Source organism: Oryctolagus cuniculus, chromosome 1 (assembly GCF_051225735.1).
Source record: "Oryctolagus cuniculus isolate XC-2025 breed Fujian yellow rabbit chromosome 1, ASM5122573v1, whole genome shotgun sequence".
NCBI classification, from domain to species: Eukaryota; Metazoa; Chordata; class Mammalia; order Lagomorpha; family Leporidae; genus Oryctolagus; species Oryctolagus cuniculus.
In genome coordinates this window covers 178,961,811-178,982,264 of record NC_142867.1, presented here as the reverse complement: position 1 = coordinate 178,982,264, position 20,454 = coordinate 178,961,811, and the positions used below count along the sequence as shown (strand labels likewise).

The following is a 20,454-nucleotide window of genomic DNA, read 5'->3' as shown; positions in this document are numbered from 1 at the left end:
AACTGAATTTTTAAAAAATTAGAGAAAAGTGATACACAGTTTCCACTGATTGACTTGACATTCAGGAAAAGCTGTGCTGAACTTCCTTGGATCATTTCTTAAGGAAGATAGAGATTCTGCCTCCCCTATAGCTTGAAAAGAACAAGAGCCCTTTTAAATAATGTTGAAGCTGGCAATGGCACTCACGTGCCAGGACTGTTCTGGGCAGCCCTACATATTGGGCACCAGTCACACAGACACTGAGATAAATGATGCCCTCTTGGACCCACGCACGCTCCAGTAACACATCACCACTGTTATCAGGACACCTTTTAATAGTGACTGTGATGGTGAACTCTGCTTCACAGGTAGGGATCCCCCAAGGAAGTCTTCAGAGCATTTATTTAGAATATTTCTAGCCAGGTCAAAGGAAAACTGACACATACTCACTGGCAGTGCTTCTGTAGCCAGAGAAACATTTACAGCAAGTTCAATAGTCAGCTGCACATGTAGGTCACTGAACTGAACTGTCACCTTTAAACCTCAGGTCTTAAGTGATTTGCAGGGAGTGTCTGTGTTCTAGAACTTTACATGCAGTTTACTGTGGAAGCCTCTTTGTTTTAGACCAGAAATGAACTTAGAAAAAGTAAAATTTATTTTGATTATTGTTTAAAAGGGGTGAGGAATGAGCTGTCTTATTATCTTTCTTCCCTCGCTCCCTCTTTTCCTCCCTTCCCCTCTCCCTCTCTTTCTCTCTGTCTCTCTCTTTCTTTCATGGTTCTTTTTATGAAGTATCCAACATGATTCAATTCATTCTGGATTGCCTTTAAGTTTCTCTCCTGATAGAGCCCTAAAACAGACGGGATCTATTGAAGACAGATAGCTCACCTTATATTCTTGTCATTAGTGAATATTTATGAATATCTGATATCTCTTAGCCTGTCAGATGGGTCTTCTTCCAATCTAAATAAGACTTTTCCTTAAACGTAGTTTCCTATAGCTGCTTCGCTGAGAGGACTCTGTCAACAATCAGCACTTCACTGGCGTTAACATGCAATAAAAGACAATGAAGCATGAATCAATTAAACCACAAAAAACTGTCTGTAGATAACATTAACCCAGTAGTTCTCAAAGCTGTATGTGGAGCCCTTGCTGCATGACGAACACTAGGGTCAGTGCTTTGAAAACCTACGCCTATGCATCTAACACACCTACACACAAGATGATTGAAAAGAGAGCAAAGAGCTAAACTCCATTTTGATTTACTTCCTTCCAGTACTGTATCTAGAGAGTTTTACAACTTACAGTAAGCAATATCAATTGGGTATCAGTTCTACCAAGATCAAGAACAAATTTTCCTATCACAATGTCAACAGAAATGTAATTTGCACAGCACATACAGTCTGGGCCCCTTTAGTCAGATCTGTTCACAACAACTAACAAGTTTTATGCAAGGTGGTTGAAGAGAAATATATAAGCACCCTCACAGTGAACTCACAGGGCATCTGATACCTGAATATGCCAACCACCACACCCCATGGCCAGGAAAGAGTGTAACTGCTAAGGTTCAAGAGAAATGAAGGAGCCCTTCCACCAAGGTGTACATGGACACATCAATGTGTCACTCACTGAGGAGGACTGACTGCGCTCCTCACAGAACCAGGGGCTTTTCTTTTCTCATCCTCTTCCTCTTCTTTTCTTTCTATTTCTGTCTCTTTCTCTCTCTTTTATTCTCAGGGGCAAGGAGAGCTATACTTAAAATATAAAACATTCTAGGTTGAGATCTTCTATGTTTAGGTTTGGTTGTATTGAACACTTCATTACTCTAGTTAAAGTTGCTTTGGTTTCAGACAAGATGGATTCAAATATTATACAAGAAAAGTCTAAGATTTCATTATTGGATAAAATTATTAAAATTCTCTAACTTTAGCTGTAACAAAAGGCATGAATAAATAACCAGGTACAGATCAAACTCATAGGTAAATAGTAACAGAAATGGCCCTGGCAGATTTAAAATATGATTTCTAAATTCTAAATGATTATTTTAACCTATAATTAACATGAAGTCTCTCAAAAATTGGATTTTCTTTGAAATAAAGCAATAAAATATGCCAACAAAATGGAATCAAATAAAAATCATTCAAAGTATATTTTTAAGATAAATTTAATACATTCAAAGCATGACACCTTTTAAAAACTGTAGAAATTAAAATGTATATAAAAATCACAGGTTAACTGAAAGCTACCAAAAATGATGGCAACAAAGTGTGACTATATGACAACCCAATGCAGATCATCATTATTTACAACATTCAGAAGTCAGAAGCATTAAATTAAGAATCTTGAAAAATTTGGAAATTTAAGCTGCAAAGACAACTGATGAGGATAATTTATAAGGAGCAGCAGTTCCGTTTTCTAATATTAAAAGATTAGTGTATTTGTCAACAACAACAAACAAGCTAAACGTTTACCGGTTGTATTAGCTTTCAATGGCTGCTGTAACAAATTACCACAATGCTGTGGCTAAAAATAACACAAATCTCACCGTTCTGGGGCCCCTGGAAAAAAGCTCCACTTCCTCGCCCTTTTTAGCTTCTAGCAGCTGCTCGTACCCCTCAGGTCTGTCATTGCAGAACCCTCCACTCCTGCTTCCATCATCCCATCCCCTACCCCTCTCTGTAGCCCAACCCACTTCTGCCTTCCTCTCTTAGAAAGACACATTTTATTGCAATTAAGACACACTTAAACAGTCCAGGATAATTTTTCATGGCAAGGTATTTTTGCCAGATCAGGTAACATCCACAGATTCCAGGGAGGGGAAAGCGGGTATCTCTGGGGGCCATTATTTGGTTTACCATACTAGTCCATAAAAGTACGTCTGAAAATCTTCGTCCCAGGAGTTACACAAATAAATGCTTTCTTGACCACTTTACTCAGCACATGCCATGCTTGTCCATGGGAAGTAGCAGCGTGGTCAGCAGGCTCACTGCAAGCATCTTTCAGCACAGCATCCATTTCTGAGAGTAACCACCTCTCAGGTCAAGCTAGAGAAACCGGCAGCGCAGTGAGGGTGCTGGCTGCATTGAAAAACGTCACTACTTTTTCTGTCTTTTCTTAATGACTTGCATATATACTACTAGTGTGCATGTTTTTTCTAATCACTGAGTAAGAAATGTGGGTTTCAAGCCATAAAACAGTTTTGAAAATTATTCCTAACTGGTAAGCAGCATTTTTTTTTAATTTTACTCTTCTTCAAAAACATTAATTATTTATGGAAAGCAGGCCTGGAAAAGTAGAAATAATGTAGGCACTGGAGTTACTGTTCTGGCCTTATTAATGAATTACCAGGTTATGTGTGATCTTAGGGAGCCAAATACTTAACATTCGTAACGTCAGTTATTCATGCGTTTTAAAAAATGGTGACACAAATACCTACTCTAGAGATTCGTTGTAAAAACATTAGAGTTTTGCTACAATGGTTGGAGTATAAATAGTTGCTCAATAAATACCACTTTCCACTTTCTCTATTAGAAAACTTTTCTATAAAAGGTACACAATGGAATAGGATTGATTTGTCATTGTTTAGTATGATGTTTAGAATGAATTGATATAATTGGTAAATAAAAGTAACATGAGAAAAGTCAGGGTCATATCAAACGTATGATAACAACAATGCTATGAATGTGAAATAACAAACCGAGTTGCTACGTTTGAGTCAGACATTGGTAAAAGAAAGAGATCACTCTATTTAAAAGGTCGTTTACTTAACATCATCAGTTATCATTGAATTGGTAATTCTTGCAATTTTCAAAACATCTCTGCATTTATACTGTATCATTCCAAATCATTTACATCAAAAATCCTGGTAAATCCTCAATGAGCAAGTGTGACTTAGGTATCCGAACAATAACTCTTAAGAATCTCTTTGACAGTGAGAGGCAATAGAGGTATTTTTCTAGATCGCAGAAGGTTAGTAAGAAAATCCACATACTGAGGTGTAAAATCAAACTTCCTTTCCCCTACAAAAATATTCTAAGCCATTCTCCTGAGAAATTCTACTCTATACATCATTCTTAAGGGGGTAAAGAAACTGATAGAGTAACCGTCCTTGCCAACGCAACACAGATCTCAAATCTGCAGCAATTGGTCACTGCGGTGCTCAGACGCAGCCTGGAGTTTCTCAGATCTCCATAGGATATGTCATTAAATCTTCTCCTCCTGCTGGGTCTGACTTCTGGGAAAAGAGCATATGGCATAAATATTACTATATTTGGGAGTGCATACTAATGATTGCTCAGGAGGCTCATCCTTCAGTTTCTATGGCCTTTAGCATCTAGTTGCTTATAAATGTGAACATGCTTCGATTTGATTTAATAATCTTTTTGAATTTACTGTTCAGCATCTACTATCTAAGATTTATTGGTAAAATCAGATACCCATATGTATGGAGAGACATACGCATTTAGTTTTGAAGTCATCCCATTAAAAGACTGTAAAATTAAGGCAAGAATACCAAGGCCTATCTGAGGTACATTTTACAGATGTGCTTATTCCTCTTAAATTAGTAGGATCTGGAAATGGATTCAACACACACACAGAGAATACAGGGTAATACTGTTTTTTCTATAGAGAGAATTGGAAGCTCAATAATATCACATGAACTATAAAAATGTAAATTGATTTCCATATGGAAAATATCCTATCAGAATATGTGATTGCAGAACAAAGTGTTTTGAAATGTGCAGAAATTATTCTATGATCTACAGAAAAGAAATCAATAGCACTTTCTGAAAACAACACAATTTGCAAGTTGAATTTCATACAGGTTACATTATGCAGAGCATATTAAAAAGAATTCCAAGGAAAGAATTAAGAGAAATTTGTTTAAAGATACATTTTTTACTTCATATTAAAAGTTTTCTAAAGGTTTATATAAAGCTAATTATACTGTCCAAGTACTTTAAGATGTAATATTGATACATACTATGACAGTGATAACACTGTGTTCCCTCACACAGCATAAACCACTCAGCTAATTTGGTTAGTAAAATCTAAGGTACACAACCTTTTTTTTGTAACCAAGGCCAGTAAATAAATTCTCAGAAGTTGGGTATATCTGAATCAAATATTACTGTAGAGATAAGATAATATAGATGCCATAATACATACTGCTCCTTTTCTAATGCATCCATAATGAAAAACAGTAGATAAAATATAGATTTCATATCAAAATTCTTTGTCAAAAACTACAATTCACATCAGAAGTTAATATCACTGGGGAGTGAAATGATTAATACAAAAACAAATACGTATCACAAATATTCTTTGTTCTTCACTTACCATGATGCAAACTGCAAGGATTTAACCTTTAAGGGTTAAAGAGTTTAATCAATGTCAATGTCTGATCTTCTGAAGGCGATAAAGAACAGTCTGTCTAGCGATACCCAACAGAACATCACTTTGTCAAGCCACAAAGCGCCCAAAAGCTTGTCAAGTAAGTTACCAGAAACCTCTTTGTGGTTAGAACTCAGCTCCTTCCTGCTTGACCTATTATTTGATATTTGACCACTTGGTTGCAAGACACTTGCTCTTTCTAGCTGAAATGTCACTGGGGCATCTTGTCAGCTCCCCGACATCTCGGCCTGACATACAATTTTACTTTTGTGTGCTACAAGGCAGAAAATGCAGGGCAATGGCCTTGTTTTAAATTCTGTCAGCATCAAAGATGGGCGTCACTCTTGGGTCCTACCAACAACAAAAAACAAGAAAGGAGTCTATTTTGAAGGTCAAAACAGCCATTTCCTTGAAGTTTTTCGGCTTATACTAAACATATCACCTGCTATACTGGTGTGGGAACTGTCCTTATAAAGTGCCTAAGCTCAACCCAGAAATGCTCCCCGCACGATAGCTCCACTTTGTTATCAAATGCAGACCTGATAAAGGGATGAGTTTCCAGTGCCTGCAGGGACCAGACGCAGCAGTTAACTTAACTTGTTCAAATGGGCAAGCGGTATCATGTAGCTTTACAAGGAGCAACCTGACCTTCTCACATTGACCAGGAGTGACATTATTGTGCGGGAGGAGAAGCAGTCACATCATTTCTGTTTTGCACAACCTGCTTAAAGTTTGCAACTAAATGCTTGTCTTCAGTTGAGCTGACAAGAGAGAAGAGGGGCTCAGTGAACCATGGCAGGGCTGCCATGAAATGACAGGAATCATTGGCATACATTTCAAAGAGCTCTCTCAATCCTATTAGAGTATTGCAGCCTTGCTCTAAAATAGACAAGTATGAAACAACTTTGATAGATAGAGACTAAAATGGCTTATTGATTTTTTTAAGTCTGAGGGAAATTACCCAAAATGTGTCATTCTTTAACATTTAAAAATATGTTACATAAAAATGAGCAACTGGGATAATAAATAAAACTTAGAGAGAAAAAAAGTTGGGGATTTCATTATTCAAGGAGAGATAACTCGCACACATCAAGCCATCCCACAGTTTTTTAAAAAACCCATTGCCACTTGTGCTGAAACAAAAGTCAACTAGGGAGATCCCCCTTCAAAACAATTTTAATTGTACTGTTAACTCTTCCTTCTCTTGTGCTTCTCACAAAGTCACAGCCCAGTCTGACTTGGTCTTCTGGCAGTAGCAGACATTGTCACCGGAGAGGAGTGGGATGATGTCAGAGCATGGGGCGCAGAGTTTATAAATGTCTCCTTTAGGAAAGTGTAAGTTGTATCAAGTTCACCTTCCAAAGGCAAAAAATCCCCAACACCAATTGTGTCAGCAGCAAGAGCAGGTCTTGAAGGAATGGAAAGATTTGAATGGTCTCGTGATCCAGTCTGTGACAGGAAAAAAAAAAAATAGACAGCAATGAAAACTCAGAGTCTAAAACCACAAACAAGGCAGTGGACTAATAACCACTGCAGTATAAAATGGGATGGCAATTACCATCTAAATCCTCATAGACAACATATGCATTTTAAATCATTTTCCGAGTGTGATTGAACTCCCTTACTTGCTGTATGTTATAAACTTCTTAAGAAAGCAGGGGTTTGCCTAAACACCAAAACTGCACCCAAAACTTCTGATGAAGCTACTGTAGTATACAGAGTCAATACAATCACACACTGTCACCTCAGACTTAATCCAGCAGCCATTTACAGAAGCCGAGGCTAACGGTATTTATTTCATCAGCTACATAACATGTGACATAAAATAGGGGAAATTAGACTGCACAGAAAATAGACTATGAGTTTTTTTTAATCCAGAAACCTGGCTTACATAATTGACAGGTGTAGCACAAAGAAATATAAGTCAGTCTCAGTGACTTCTATAAATGTCTAGTGAGAACAACTTTTTGCCTTTACCTATAGTAGTAATATTTTGATAAAGATAGCCTGCAACAAGTATTTGTAAGTCATGTATCAAAAGAAAGGACTGTAACAAGAAAACAGTTTGTCATCTATTTTAAAACACTGCTGGTATAGCTACACATTTAAGCCTGAGGTAACATCAGTAATTGGTAGCTAATATTTAACGTGAGTGAAATCTTAGAAGTGCTATTATATGCTAGTAGGAAAACAGTGATCAACATATGCAGAACTTTCCAGATTCCACAGCGATCAACACATTCAGAACCTTCCAGATTCCAAGGAATAAATGTTGCTGAGGTGACAAGTCTGGCCATAAGTATCTCCACTAAACAGCATATTCTATACTACAGAATTTTTTTAAAACCCTTTGGTACTCCTTTTTACAGTTTTAATAACAAAAATATGTAAAGTACAAGGGTCCGCTTTATTATGTCATGTTATACAAAACTGCTTCTATGTGTGAAAACTAACAGGGAAACTATCATAGGCTTTAGCAAAGTATTAGAAATTCAACTGTTGTATGAGTTGCCATTTTTGTAGATTTTTTTTTAACTACAACCGGAGAAAAATCAATGTCTGCATCTAACACCTGGTTCAGCAATTTTCTTTGATCTCTGTTCTTTTGATTTCTTGATACTCCACTGCAGTCTCTAGCTGACGGAAATCATCTCTTTTTATGCTGGAAAATAAAAAACACCTAAAATGGCCACTCGAATAGCAGCATGAAAAAGAAGGCTTAGCTTATCCCGGTGGAAAGAGAAGAATTTCCAAAATCATGGGTTGACCCTCATTAGCAGCGCTGTTGAGTTTTCGTTTGCAGAACCTTAATTCCAGGCCTGAGCACATCTGTCCAGGGCTGGCTGTGTAGACACACACCCTTTTACTGTTGCCACAACCAGCTTTCTGATGCTTTTCCTGGGCCACGTATCTGCATTGGCAGCCTCATTACCTGACAGGTTTGGTTTCTCTAAACACTTTGGTGCCATCTTCTAACTTCTCATTCTCCTAGACATGAGTGTAAGGGAAATGCTGGAGGAGCAGATGGTGGGGCCTGACTTTCTGAACAAAACTTAGTGACAGCCATGATACTCTTTGGTGCTGTACAAGAATATGGTCAAGCAAGGCTTCAGAATTCTGTGTTCATGGTTTTTTGTGCGTATTAACAAATTACACTGGTGTTTACTTATGGGTTACAAAGTGATGTTGTAATTTTGTAACAAAATATGAGAGTACTTCAAAAGTATGTGGAAAATAGAATTAAGAGCTAAGTTTATTATGGTGCAAAGAAATCTGTTCTTGTGAGTCCATGAAGCTAACGCACGGCAAGATTGGGAAGGCAGCACTTTAGGGATGTTTTTATTAACTGCTCGTATCTCTACAGATCTCGCTGCTCCACACAGGGGCCCTTCCTGTGCCTTACTCACCGTACTTTTTGATATGTCTGTTTTCTACTATGGTGTCTGAAAGCACACTTTCATCTAATCTAACATTTCTTGGACTAAATCACCTTGAAGTGGGGTGTTGAGTATTTCTCTAGTATTTCAAATGTCTCACTTTTTGCGCACTGTCTTCTGACCTTATGTCCTCAATGTGGAGGATAACCTAAAAACCTCAGAAGATGAAAGAGACAGGAGAGACTGATTTCCTCGAGGACATGTATCCCCAAAGGTATATCCTCTTGCAGGTAAACAGACTTCCTTCTGTGTAAATTAAAACACATGATTGCTCTTACTACTGGGATCATCTGTTACAGTGTTAGAAAACATTTTTTTCCATGAAATGAGATAAAATCTGATTTTAAGTCACTTAATAGCTTAAAAAGAAGCCAGCAAAAAGTCTGGTGAAATTTTTATTTGAGAATGTGACATTAAAATGACAGGTAAATATGAACTATCTTTCTTGTTGCAAATAATATCCAGAAACATACAATAAAACTTATTTTTAAGGTAACACAGAGAGTAGAAGACAGCTAAATAACTTTTTGTCAGAGACTACAAAAGTTAATATTCACTACCTGATCCTGCTTTTTTTTTTTTTTTTAATCTGTAAAGTCCTGGTCATTACACTACTTTCTAAGCTGATGAGGTGTTCTGGTAGTCTCTTATGTAAATCTAAGTTTAGGCAATTTTTCAGAAGGAAATTAGTCACCTGAAATAAAATCTAGGCATCATGTGAATCTTTATGAAGCACTCTTATTTACTCAATAAGCTATAAATGATTCTATTTGAAGTGTTATAGTACATCAGTTAAATATATATTCACAATGCAAAACGTGTTCACTAAGTCTCTGCATTTTAAAAATCATATGAAATATAGTAATTGGAGACATCCACTAGCCATTTTTCAAGGCTTTACTATCTTCATTTTCTAAGGACATTTTCCAAACAAAAATAAGTAAATAATGCATTAGCCTAATAATAAAGAAATCATTCAATAAGTTGTCTATAAATCAAAGCCCTTTTGCCAACCAAGGCTTCTGAAACAATAACACCAAGTCATTTGTCTCTTGTGTATCATTTATGTTCAAATAAAGTCTTCTAGAATTTAGTATTATAAAAAAGTGAGGGGAAAATGTGATTTAGTAAGTCTGAGTAGTACTGCATGGAGATTATGCTAAGTACATAGTGTGACAAAAAGAATACTAGACCAGAGGTTGGTGGATTACATTTTTCTCTCAAATCTGGGTCATTCTGGGCAGGTGAATTAATTCATTAAAGACTCACTTCCAATGCCTAGAAAATAAGTGTTGAACTCTTTCCAGTTTTGAAGTTCTATTAAGTCCATCATAATTCCATGTGTGATAGCATATGATACAATATTAACTAACTGTATGGGTGACATTAACCTAGACATCAGATTTACCAAATATAATACTTAAGAGGGAGTGGATATTTGCTGTATTTGATGAAGTACTTAAGAAGCCACTAGGGACATCCCCATCCAGTATAGGAGGGTTTGGGTTTGAGTCTTGGTTCCTCTCTTGCTTCCTGCTTTCCACTAATGTTAACACTGGTAGGCAGTAGTGATGGCTCCAGTACTTGGATCCTTGCCATCCACATAGGAGACCCAGATTGAGTTCCTGGCTTCTGGTTTCAGCTTGACCCAGCCCCAGTTGTTGTGGGAATTTGGGGAGTGAGATAGAGGATGGGAGATTTCTATGTATTTGTCTGGCTATCTTTTTCTCTCTTTCAAATAAATATAAAATTTTAAAAATATTTTAGAGGATATATATATATGACATTTATTTTATTTAAAAGTCAGAGTTATAGAGGGAGAGAGAGAGGGAGAGGGAGAGGGAGAGGGAGGGGGAGGGGGAGAGAGAGAGAGAGAGAGAGAGAGAGAGAGAGAGATCTTCCATCTGCTGGTTCACTCCCCAGATGGCTGCAATGGCCAGGGCTGGGTCAGGCCAAACCCAAGAGCCAGAGTTTCACCTGAGTCTCCTATGTAGGTGTAGAGGCCCAAATATTTGGGCCATCTTCCACTGCTTTTCCCAGGCCATTAGCAGGGATCTGGATGGGAAGCAGAGCAGCCAGGACTTGAACCAGTGTCCATTTGGGATGCTGGCTGGCATCACAAGGCTTTACCCACTACACCACAGTGCCAACCCCAGATAGGTTATTTTTAAGGAGAAGGAATATATACTGCACATGATTCTTTAAAAAAAAACAGATAACAGTTTAAAGTCTGTAGTATACTTTTCATTTCTAAACCTTCTTGCATTCTTTCAAAAAGTCACTAAACCTTGGTATAGGCTAGTTTGGTTCTTTGGCTCTCTGACAAGAAGGCACAGGGGGAAATGTGAGTCACTGGGGCACTGCACATAGGAAATGCCCTAAGAGCTCTAAACACATAGAGATTAAGAAGCACAATCATAGATATAGAAACAAATCAGAAAAGAGAGGTAGAAGAAATTAACAATATATTTGATTCACATCACAGCCTTTTTTGTCCTCAAGCAAATTGTTAGCATTTGTTCAGGGACCCCAGTTCTAGAATCAGTCTGTCTGGTTCAAATTCAGCCTCTACTACTTGGTTGATATGGAAGACTAACTGAATTAACGGCTTCCATTCTTCACGCTTCACCATAGCACGCCCTTTGCTGTGTGACTTTGCAGCTCTCTGCAGCCTGGCTCACAAGCACTGTGCATCTTTGTCTACCATTTCCTCTCTGATACCACGTAAGTCCTTCTTGTCCATTCGCCCCTTGTTGCATAAATTCCTCATCTTTCAAACTCCGGTCAGAGTTTACTCTTTGGTAAGACCTTTCCAGAACCCATTCTCACCATTCCCCCACTACAGTTAAACTATAACATCCACTCACACTTTACATTCTTTAACAAGCACTTATTTGACTATTTTACATTATTTTTATACCTTTATATTTCCCCTATAAACTCTATAAACTATGAACTATAACTATGAACATGTAGTATGATGACATCATGATTTCCTATTCCTAGCACTTTGCAGAGTATTTGTTTCTAAATAGAAAGTGCCTAATTAATGAAGGACTGAATGAACAAATCACTCATAGTATTACCTCATGATTTTTTTTCATATATTGTTATTTTGTTATTTCATTCATATAGAGATTATGCCCCATAAAGAAATGTCACAGTAGAGTGGAAAGGATATAGGCTTGGAAGTTGGAGAGATCTGGGTTCCAAATTTTATTGTGTGATTTCTTTTAAATTATTTAATCTTTGAGTGAGCCTATATCCTTAACTTCCATAGGGTTGTTATGATGATTAAATAAAATATGACACAGAGAGATGCATGGGATATAATAGTTGCTTTTCACTTCTCTTTCTACTCCACTCAAATTATAATAAATTCAGAATAAAAATTATAGCCAACATGTATTGCATATATATATATCAAGCACTGAGCTAGGCTTAGCTTTATAGGCATCAGCTGAACATTCACAAAGACTCAAGCAGAAAGTATTATTACTATCCTCATTTTATAGTTGAAGCAGCTATAGGCTCAGAAGAGAGAATAATTGCCCCCAGTTGCACAGCATGGTAGTGGTAGAAAGGGATGCTTGATCTTACTCATATGCTTGACCACTCTCTTAGGATGTGGGCCACAGAAGATGCAGCTTCAAGTTTATGTCCTATCTAGAGCCATGTCACAAACACAGGTAAGGTTCAACAAATCTCTGGGAAACAGGAAAATCAAAGTACATACATTATGCTAGAGGCTAAAAGTAAGTGTTTATACTATTAATGACATATTTTATTATAGCCCAATGTTCAAATAACCCACGGCACTGGCATTAACACAGAATCAAAGTTCTAATCCTTCAACCAAAGGAGTTTGTATGTTGTTATACTCGATGGTGAAATTTAGCACTGAAGTTTTAAATTACATTATAACATTTAAACTTTAATTTTAAATTACTTTTTTTTTTGACAGGCAGAGTGGACAGTGAGAGAGAGAGAGACAGAGAGAAAGGTCTTCCTTTTTGCCGTTGGTTCACCCTCCAATGGCCGCCGTGGCCAGTGCGCTGTGGCTGGCGCATCGCGCTGATCCGAAGCCAGGAGCCAGGTGCTTTTCCTGGTCTCCCATGCGGGTGCAGGGCCCAAGTACTTGGGCCATCCTCCACTGCACTCCCAGGCCATAGCAGAGAGCTGGCCTGGAAGAGGGGCAACCGGGACAGAATCTGGCTCCCTGACCAGGACTAGAATCCGGTGTGCCGGCGCCACAAGGTGGAGGATTAGCCTATTGAGCCACGGCACCAGCCAATTTTAAATTACTTTTAAAAATGTCTTGTGCCTGACAAGATAACAGTTCTCATTTTCTTCTCTGGGATGCCTAGATTTCCTGACACGTTTAAGGTTGGAAAGAGTTGAAGAAGTTTCCCAGATGGCTTTTGTTCTTTCTCTTCCTAGTTTCCTTCATACTCCTGTGCTCCCATTTTGCTCCTATCCTGCAAATCCTGACACACCTGATCAAAGTGCCACAAAGGACCAGAAAACAGACATTTCTCCCATGCATCTTTTTTTTTTAACTTTTATTTAGTAAATATAAATTTCCAAAATACAGCTTATGGATTACAATGGCTTCCCCCGCCATAACTTCCCTCCCACCCACAACCCTCCCATCTCCCACTCCCTCTCCCATCCCATTCACATCAAGATTCATTTTTCAATTATCTTAATATACAGAAGATCAATTTAGTATATATTAAGTAAAGATTTCATCAGTTTGCACCCACACAGAACATAAAGTGTAAAATATTGTTTGAGTACTAGTTATAATATTAATTCACATTGAACAACACATTGAGGACAGAGATCCTACATGAGGAGTAAGTGCACAGTGACTCTTGTTTATGGCATCAGTAATCTCCCTAGGCTCTTGTCATGAGTTGCCAAGGCTATGGAAGCCTTTAGAGTTTGCTGACTTCGATCTTATTTAGACAAGGTCGTAGTCAAAGTGGAAGTTCTCTCCTCCCTTCAGAGAAAGGTATCCCGTTCTTTCTACTGGGATCTCATTCGCAGAGATCTTTCATTTAGTTTTTTTTTTTTTTTTTTTCCCAGAGTGTCTTGACTTTGCATGCCTAAAATACTCTCATGGGCTCTTCAGCCAGATCCGAATGCCTTAAGGGCTGATTCTGAGGCCAGAGTGCTATTTAGGACATCTGCCATTCTATGAGTCTGCTGTGTATCTCACTTCCCATGTTGGGTTGTTCTCTCCCTTTTTCATTCTATCAGTTAGTATTCTATCAGACACTAGTCTTGTTTATGTGATTCCTTTGACTCTTAGACCTATCAGTATGATCAATTGTGAACTGAAGTTGATCACTTTTGACTAGTGAGATGGCATTGGTACATGCCACCTTGATGGGATTGAATTGGAATCCCCTGGCACATTTCTAACTCCACCATTTGGGGCAAGTCAACTTGAGCATGTCCCAAATTGTACATCTCCTCCCTCTCTTATTCCCACTCTTTTATTTAACAGGGATCATTTTTCAGTTAAATTTAAACTCCTAAGAATAATTGTGTGTTAATTACAGAGTTCAACCAATAGTATTAAGTAGAACAAAAAATACTAAAAGGGATAAAGTATTAAATTGTACATCAACAGTCAGGACAAGGGCTGATAAAGTCACTGTTTCTCATAGTGTCCATTTCACTTCAACAGGTTTCCTTTTTGGTGCTCGGTTAGTTGTCACTGATCAGGGAGAACATATGATATTTGTCCCTTTCGGACTGATTTAATTCACTCAGCATGATGTTTTACAGGTTCCTCCATTTTGTTGCAAATTACCAAATTTCATTATTTTTTACTGCTGTATAGTATTCTATAGAGTACATGTCCCATAATTTCTTTATCCAGTCTACTGTTGATGGGCATTTGGTTGGTTCCAGGTCTTAGCTATTGTGAATTGAGCTACAATAAACATTAAGGTGCACACAGCTTTTTTGTTTGCCAATTTAAATTCCTTTGGGTAAATTCCAAGGAGTGGGATGGCTGGGTTGTATGGTAGGGTTATCTTCAGGTTTCTGAGGAATCTCCAGACTGACTTCCATAGTGGCTTAACCAGTTTGCATTCCCACCAACAGTGGGTTAGTGTCCCTTTTTCCCCACATCCTCGTCAGCATCTTTTGTTGGTAGATTTCTGCATGTGAGCCATTCTAACCGGGGTGAGGTGAAACCTCATTGTGGTTTTGATTTGCATTTCCCTGATTGCTAGTGATCTTGAACATTTTTTCATGTGCCTGTTGGCCATTTGGATTTCCTCTTTGGAAAAATGTCTATTGAGGTCCTTGGCCCATCTCTTAAGTGGGTTGTTTGTTTTGATGTTGTGGAGTTTCTTGATCTCTTTGTAGATTCTGGTTATCAACCCTTTATCTGTTGCATAGTTTGCAAATATTTTTTCCCATTCTGTCGGTTGCCTCTTCACTTTCCTGACTGTATCTTTTGCAGTACAGAAACCTCTCAATTTGATGCAATCCCAAATGTTAATTTTGGCTTTGACTGCCTGTGCTTCTGGGGTCTTTTCCAAGAAGTCTTTGCCAGTACCTATATCTTGCAGGGTTTTTCCAATGTTCTCTAATAATTTGATGGTTTCAGGTTGTAGATTTAGGTCTTTAATTCATGCTGAGTGGATTTTTGTGTAAGGTGAAAGGTATCCCCTGAATCTTACCAACATACATTTCCAAATAACTCAGAGAGAATTTAAAATGCAAATACACTCAAATATATTAAAAGGTAAAAAAATGAATAAATAAAAATTTAAATATATTGGCTGGGCCACCCATCATTTGGGATGCCTCAGATCACGTCCTGCCTCCATGAGTAATTCAGCTGCCAGCTAATGCCCACCATAGAAGGCAGCAAATGATGGCTCAAGTACTTGAGTCCCTACCACACATGTGGGAGACCTGGATTGAGTTCCTGGCTTCTGGCTTCAACCTGGCCAAGCTCTTGCTATTGTATGCCTTTGGGGCATGAACCAATGGATGGAAGATATTCTCTCTCTCTCCCTCTGTCCCCCATCATTCTGCCTTTCAAATACATACATACAGCTAGCTAGCTAGCTAGTTTTAAAAGGTGTTTATTATTTTAAAATGTGGAAAAATACCATTGGAAAAAATAACAGACTGGTAAAAATATGTGAAATATGCAAAACAACCCTCAAGATGAGATATTTTTTAAAAGGTATATTCATTTATTTGAAAATCAGAGTTACAGAGACAGAGGGAGAGACAGACAAAGAGAGAGATCTTCCATCCACTGGTTCATCCCCCTCCCCAGTTGGGCACGATGGCCAGTGCTGGGGCCAGGCTGTAGCCAGGAGCTATGAGCTTCTTTCAGGTCTCCCATGAGGGTAGCAGCGGCCTAAGCACTTGACCCACTGTCCGCTGCTTTTCCTAGGCACATTACAGGGAGCTGGATCAGAAGTGTAGCAGCCAGGACTCAGACTGGCACCCATATGGGATGCTGGCACAGCAGAAGGCAGCTTTACCTGCTACACCACAAAGTTAGCCCCTGACATGAAATTCTTAATTTGCAAAAGGCTCATGCAAATTAACTAGAAGACTCTAATTCAAAAATAGACTGAGAGTGATATATTGAGTTCAGTTCTAACAGAATATCCAAAATAACTCCACTTAGATAAGCAAGTTTAATTTTCTCTGATACAGCTGTATGAATATATCATGAGTCCAGGTTGCTTATTTCTTGGGATCCACAGCTCAGAATGTGGTTTCTGGGGCCAGTGCTGTGGCGCAGCGGGTTAAAGTCCTTGCCTGAAGTGCTGACATCCCATATGGACACTAGGTTCGAGTCTGCCTGCTCCTCTTCTGATCCAGCTCTCTGATATGGCCTGGGAAAGCAGTAGAAGATGGCCCAAGTCCTTGGGCCCCTGCACCCACGTGGGAGGCCTGGAAGAAGCTCCTGTCTCCTGCCTTTGGATTGGTGCAGCTCCGGCCATTGCAGTCATTTGGGGAGTGAACCAGCGGATGGAAGACCTCTCTTTCTGACTCTACCTCTCTCTGTAACTCTTTCAAATAAATAAAATAAATTTTTTTTTTTTAAAAAAAAGAATGTGGTTTCTACCTCATGGTCAAAAATGGCAAAAATGGCTGTGCCTGCAATGCCAATGTCCATATAGGTGCTGGTTCATGTCCCATGTGCTTTCTTCCAATTCAGTTTTCTTCTATGGCCTGAGAAAGCATTAGAAGAGGGCCCAAGTGCTTGGGCCCTTGCAGCTGCGTGGGATACCTAGAAGAATGCCTGGCTCCTGGCTTCAGATCAGCCCAGCTCTGGCCACTGAGGCCATTTGGGGAGTGAACCAGCAGATGGAAAACCTTTCTCTGTTTCTTTTTCTGTCTGTAACTCTCTCAAGTAAATAAATAAAATCTCAAAAAAAAAAAAAAAAGTCACTTATGTTCTAGCTAATATGTCTTCATTCTAACCATGAGAGAAAGTGGAACAAAGAAGGTACTGCTACCATATTTGAAGACACTTTCTACAACTAAACACTTTTGCTTTTATCCCATTGGTTAAAAGTTAGGTCATATGGCTAACTTTTTTTCTTTTTCCCCTAAGCAGCTTAGGCAATATCCCAAAGCGGCATTACTAAGAAACAAGGAGAAAACGGATACAAGGAAACCACTGGCAGAATTGCCTCAAATACAAATTGACTGTTTGAAAGAGATGCATAATAAGCAACAAACATAAGAAAAGGTGATAGCCTTCATTCATAAGTAGAGATGCAATATAGGGGCTAGTATTGTGGTGCAGCAGGTTAACCCACTGCTTGTGATACGAGCATCCTACACTGGAGTGCTGGTTCAAGTCCAGCTGCTCCTCTTTTGATCCAGCTTCCTACTAATGATCCTGGGAAGGCAGCAGATGACAGTCTGAAGTTCTTGGACTCTTGTTAACTGTGTAGAAGACCTCAATGGTGCTTCTGGCTCCTAGATTCAGCATGACCCAGTACTGGCTGCTGTAGTCATTTGGGGAGTAAACCAGTAGATGGAAGACCTCTCTCAATCTCAATCTCTGTCACTTTGCCTTCCAAATGAATAAATACATAAATCTTCAAAAAATAACTGCAATATAAAACATGCCAATGAAGGATACTTTTCACCTACCAGATAGACAAAAGTATAGATGTCTGTCTGGCAATACCCACTGCCGAAAAGAGAGAAATAAGCAATGTATGCCACACAGGTAGGGATGGATGCGAGCTGGTGCAAATTATTTTTAAAAGACTTATTTGTCAGGGTGAGCACTGTGGAGCAGAAAGTCAAAGCTATGGGCTACAGCACTGGCATCCAACATGGGCACTAGTTTGAGTCCTGGCTGCTCCACTTCCAATCCAGCTCCCTGCTAATGTACCTGGGAAAGCAGCAGAGGGTGCCCAAGTCCCTGGGCTCCTGCACCCATATGGGAGACCCAGAAGAAGCTCCCAGCTCCTGGCTTTGGTCTGGCCCAGCCCTGACTGTTTGGAGAAGTGAAAAAATCAGCAGATGGAAGATATCTCTCTCTCTCTCTCTCTCTCTCTCTCTCTGTCTCTCAGTTTGTGTGCATTTGTGTGTGTGTCTCCTTCTCTCTGTGACTCTGCCTTCCAAATAAATAGGTAAATCTTTAAAAAAAAAAAAGTCAAGGATGCATTTTTTAAAGTTTTTATTTAAAAGGCAGAGCGGCCGGCGCCGCGGCTCACTAGGCTAATCCTCCACCTTGCGGCGCCGGCACACCGGGTTCTAGTCCCGGTCGGGGCGCCGGATTCTGTCCCGGTTGCCCCTCTTCCAGGCCAGCTCTCTGCTGTGGCCAGGGAGTGCAGTGGAAGATGGCCCAAGTACTCGGGCCCTGCACCCCATGGGAGACCAGGATAAGCACCTGGCTCCTGCCATCGGATCAGCGTGGTGCGGCCATTGGAGGGTGAACCAACGGCAAAAAGGAAGACCTTTCTCTCTGTTTCTCTCACTGTCCACTCTGCCTGTCAAAAAAAAAAAAAAAAAAAAAAAAGGCAGAGCAACAGGGATAGAGGAAGAGACCATGAGAAGGAGGTCTTTCTTCCACTGTTTCACTCCCTAAATGTCCACAATAGCCAAGTCTGGATTGGTCAAAGCCAGGAGTCAGGAACTCTATCCTTGTCTCTCACAAGGATGGCAAGGGTCAAAGTATTTGGATCATCCTCTGCTGCCTTCCCAGGTGCATTAGTGGGAAGCTGAAGCACAGTAGAACAGCCAGGACTCAAAACAGCACTCTTATATGGGATGCCAGTATTGTAAGCAGCAGCTTAACCGCTGCACCACAATGTCAGTGCCTGGAAGACATAATTTTATATGTACCTACCTTTTGACACAACAATTGCACTGGAGGCATTCCTGCTATGTTTACACTCACAAAAGATCATTGAGACAAGTATACAGATGTGTTCATTGAAGCATTTTTGAACAGAAAAAAATGTGTGTTAAATGAAACTAAAGTCTCCATCAACCAAGGAGACTTCAATATTTAAATGAGGTCTGACACAACCATATAATACAAACACTCAAAAAATAAGGTAAAAATGTAACTGTTGATACAAAAATATTTCCAAGTAAGGAAAGAAGGTTCAAAATTGTGTGTGTGTGTACACAAATACATACATATATATGTCTTGACTTATCAATGGGTCACGCCTCAATAAACCCATCCTAAATTAATAATATTGTAAGTTGGAAATGCACGTAACACACCTGGACCTACTGGACATGAAAGCTTAGGAAACACAGTATACTAGATTATGAGTTGTATCAGTATCACTGCCACTGCCCAATATCACATGTAAGTTTCTTATATATCACTAGCCCAGGAGCTCAAGATGCAAAATACAAAGTAATATTCCTGCCAAATGTGTATTTTTTTAAAAAAAATATTTATTTATTTGAAAGTCAGAGTTACTGAGAGAGAAGGAGAGAGAGAGAGAGAAAGAGAGAGAGAGAGAGAGACTCTTACATCTGCTAGCTCACTCCAAAGTTGGCCACAATGGCCAGAGCTATGCTGATCTGAAGCCAGGAGCCAGAAGTTCCTTCTAGGTCTCCCATGTGAGTACAGGGGCCCAAGGATTTGGGCCATCTTCTATTGCTTTCCCAGGCCATAGCAGAGAGCTGGATCTGAAGTAGAGCAGCCGGGACTCAAACCGGTGTCCATAAAGGGATGCCAGCACGCAGGTAGCAGCTTTATCTGCCATGACACAGCACCAGCCCCTGTGTATTACTTTTATATTTTTGTAAAGTCAAAAAAACTATAAATCATGGGGGCCAACATTGTGGTGAAGCAGGTTAAGCCGCCATCTGCAATGACAGCTTCCCATATGAACAGTGGTTCCAGCTGCTCCATCCACTTCTAATTCAGCTCCCTGCTAACGCACCTGGGAAAGCAGAGGAAGACAGATCAAGTACTTGGGGCCCCTGCCACCCAGTGAGATGGAGTTCCAGGTTCCTGGCTTCAGCCCAACCCAGCCCTGGCAGTTGCAGCCATTTAGGGAGGAAGATCTCTCTCTCTCTTCTCTTGTTATCTTTTTGTAACTCTGCCTTTCAAATAAACAAATAAGTCTTTTTAAAAAATTGTAACCTGGGGCCTGTGTTC

General features: G+C 39.4%; 1 protein-coding gene and 1 pseudogene across 6 annotated transcripts in view; both read right to left on the bottom strand.

Annotated features, from left to right (window-relative positions):
• Window positions 1-4,861: 4,861 nt before the first annotated feature.
• CCDC171 (coiled-coil domain containing 171) overlaps window positions 4,862-20,454 on the bottom strand; it is a 394,098-nt gene continuing 378,505 nt past the window's right edge. For all 6 annotated transcript variants that reach the window (XM_089317363.1, XM_089317367.1, XM_070052470.2 and 3 more), the window contains one exon: window positions 4,862-6,822. In XM_089317363.1, the coding sequence (XP_089173489.1) occupies window positions 6,595-6,822 (228 nt within the window). In that variant the 3' untranslated portion in view covers window positions 4,862-6,594. The remainder of the gene's footprint in view (window positions 6,823-20,454) is intronic.
• Window positions 12,466-20,454, bottom strand: part of LOC149128774 (ribosome production factor 1-like) — a 63,882-nt pseudogene continuing 55,893 nt past the window's right edge.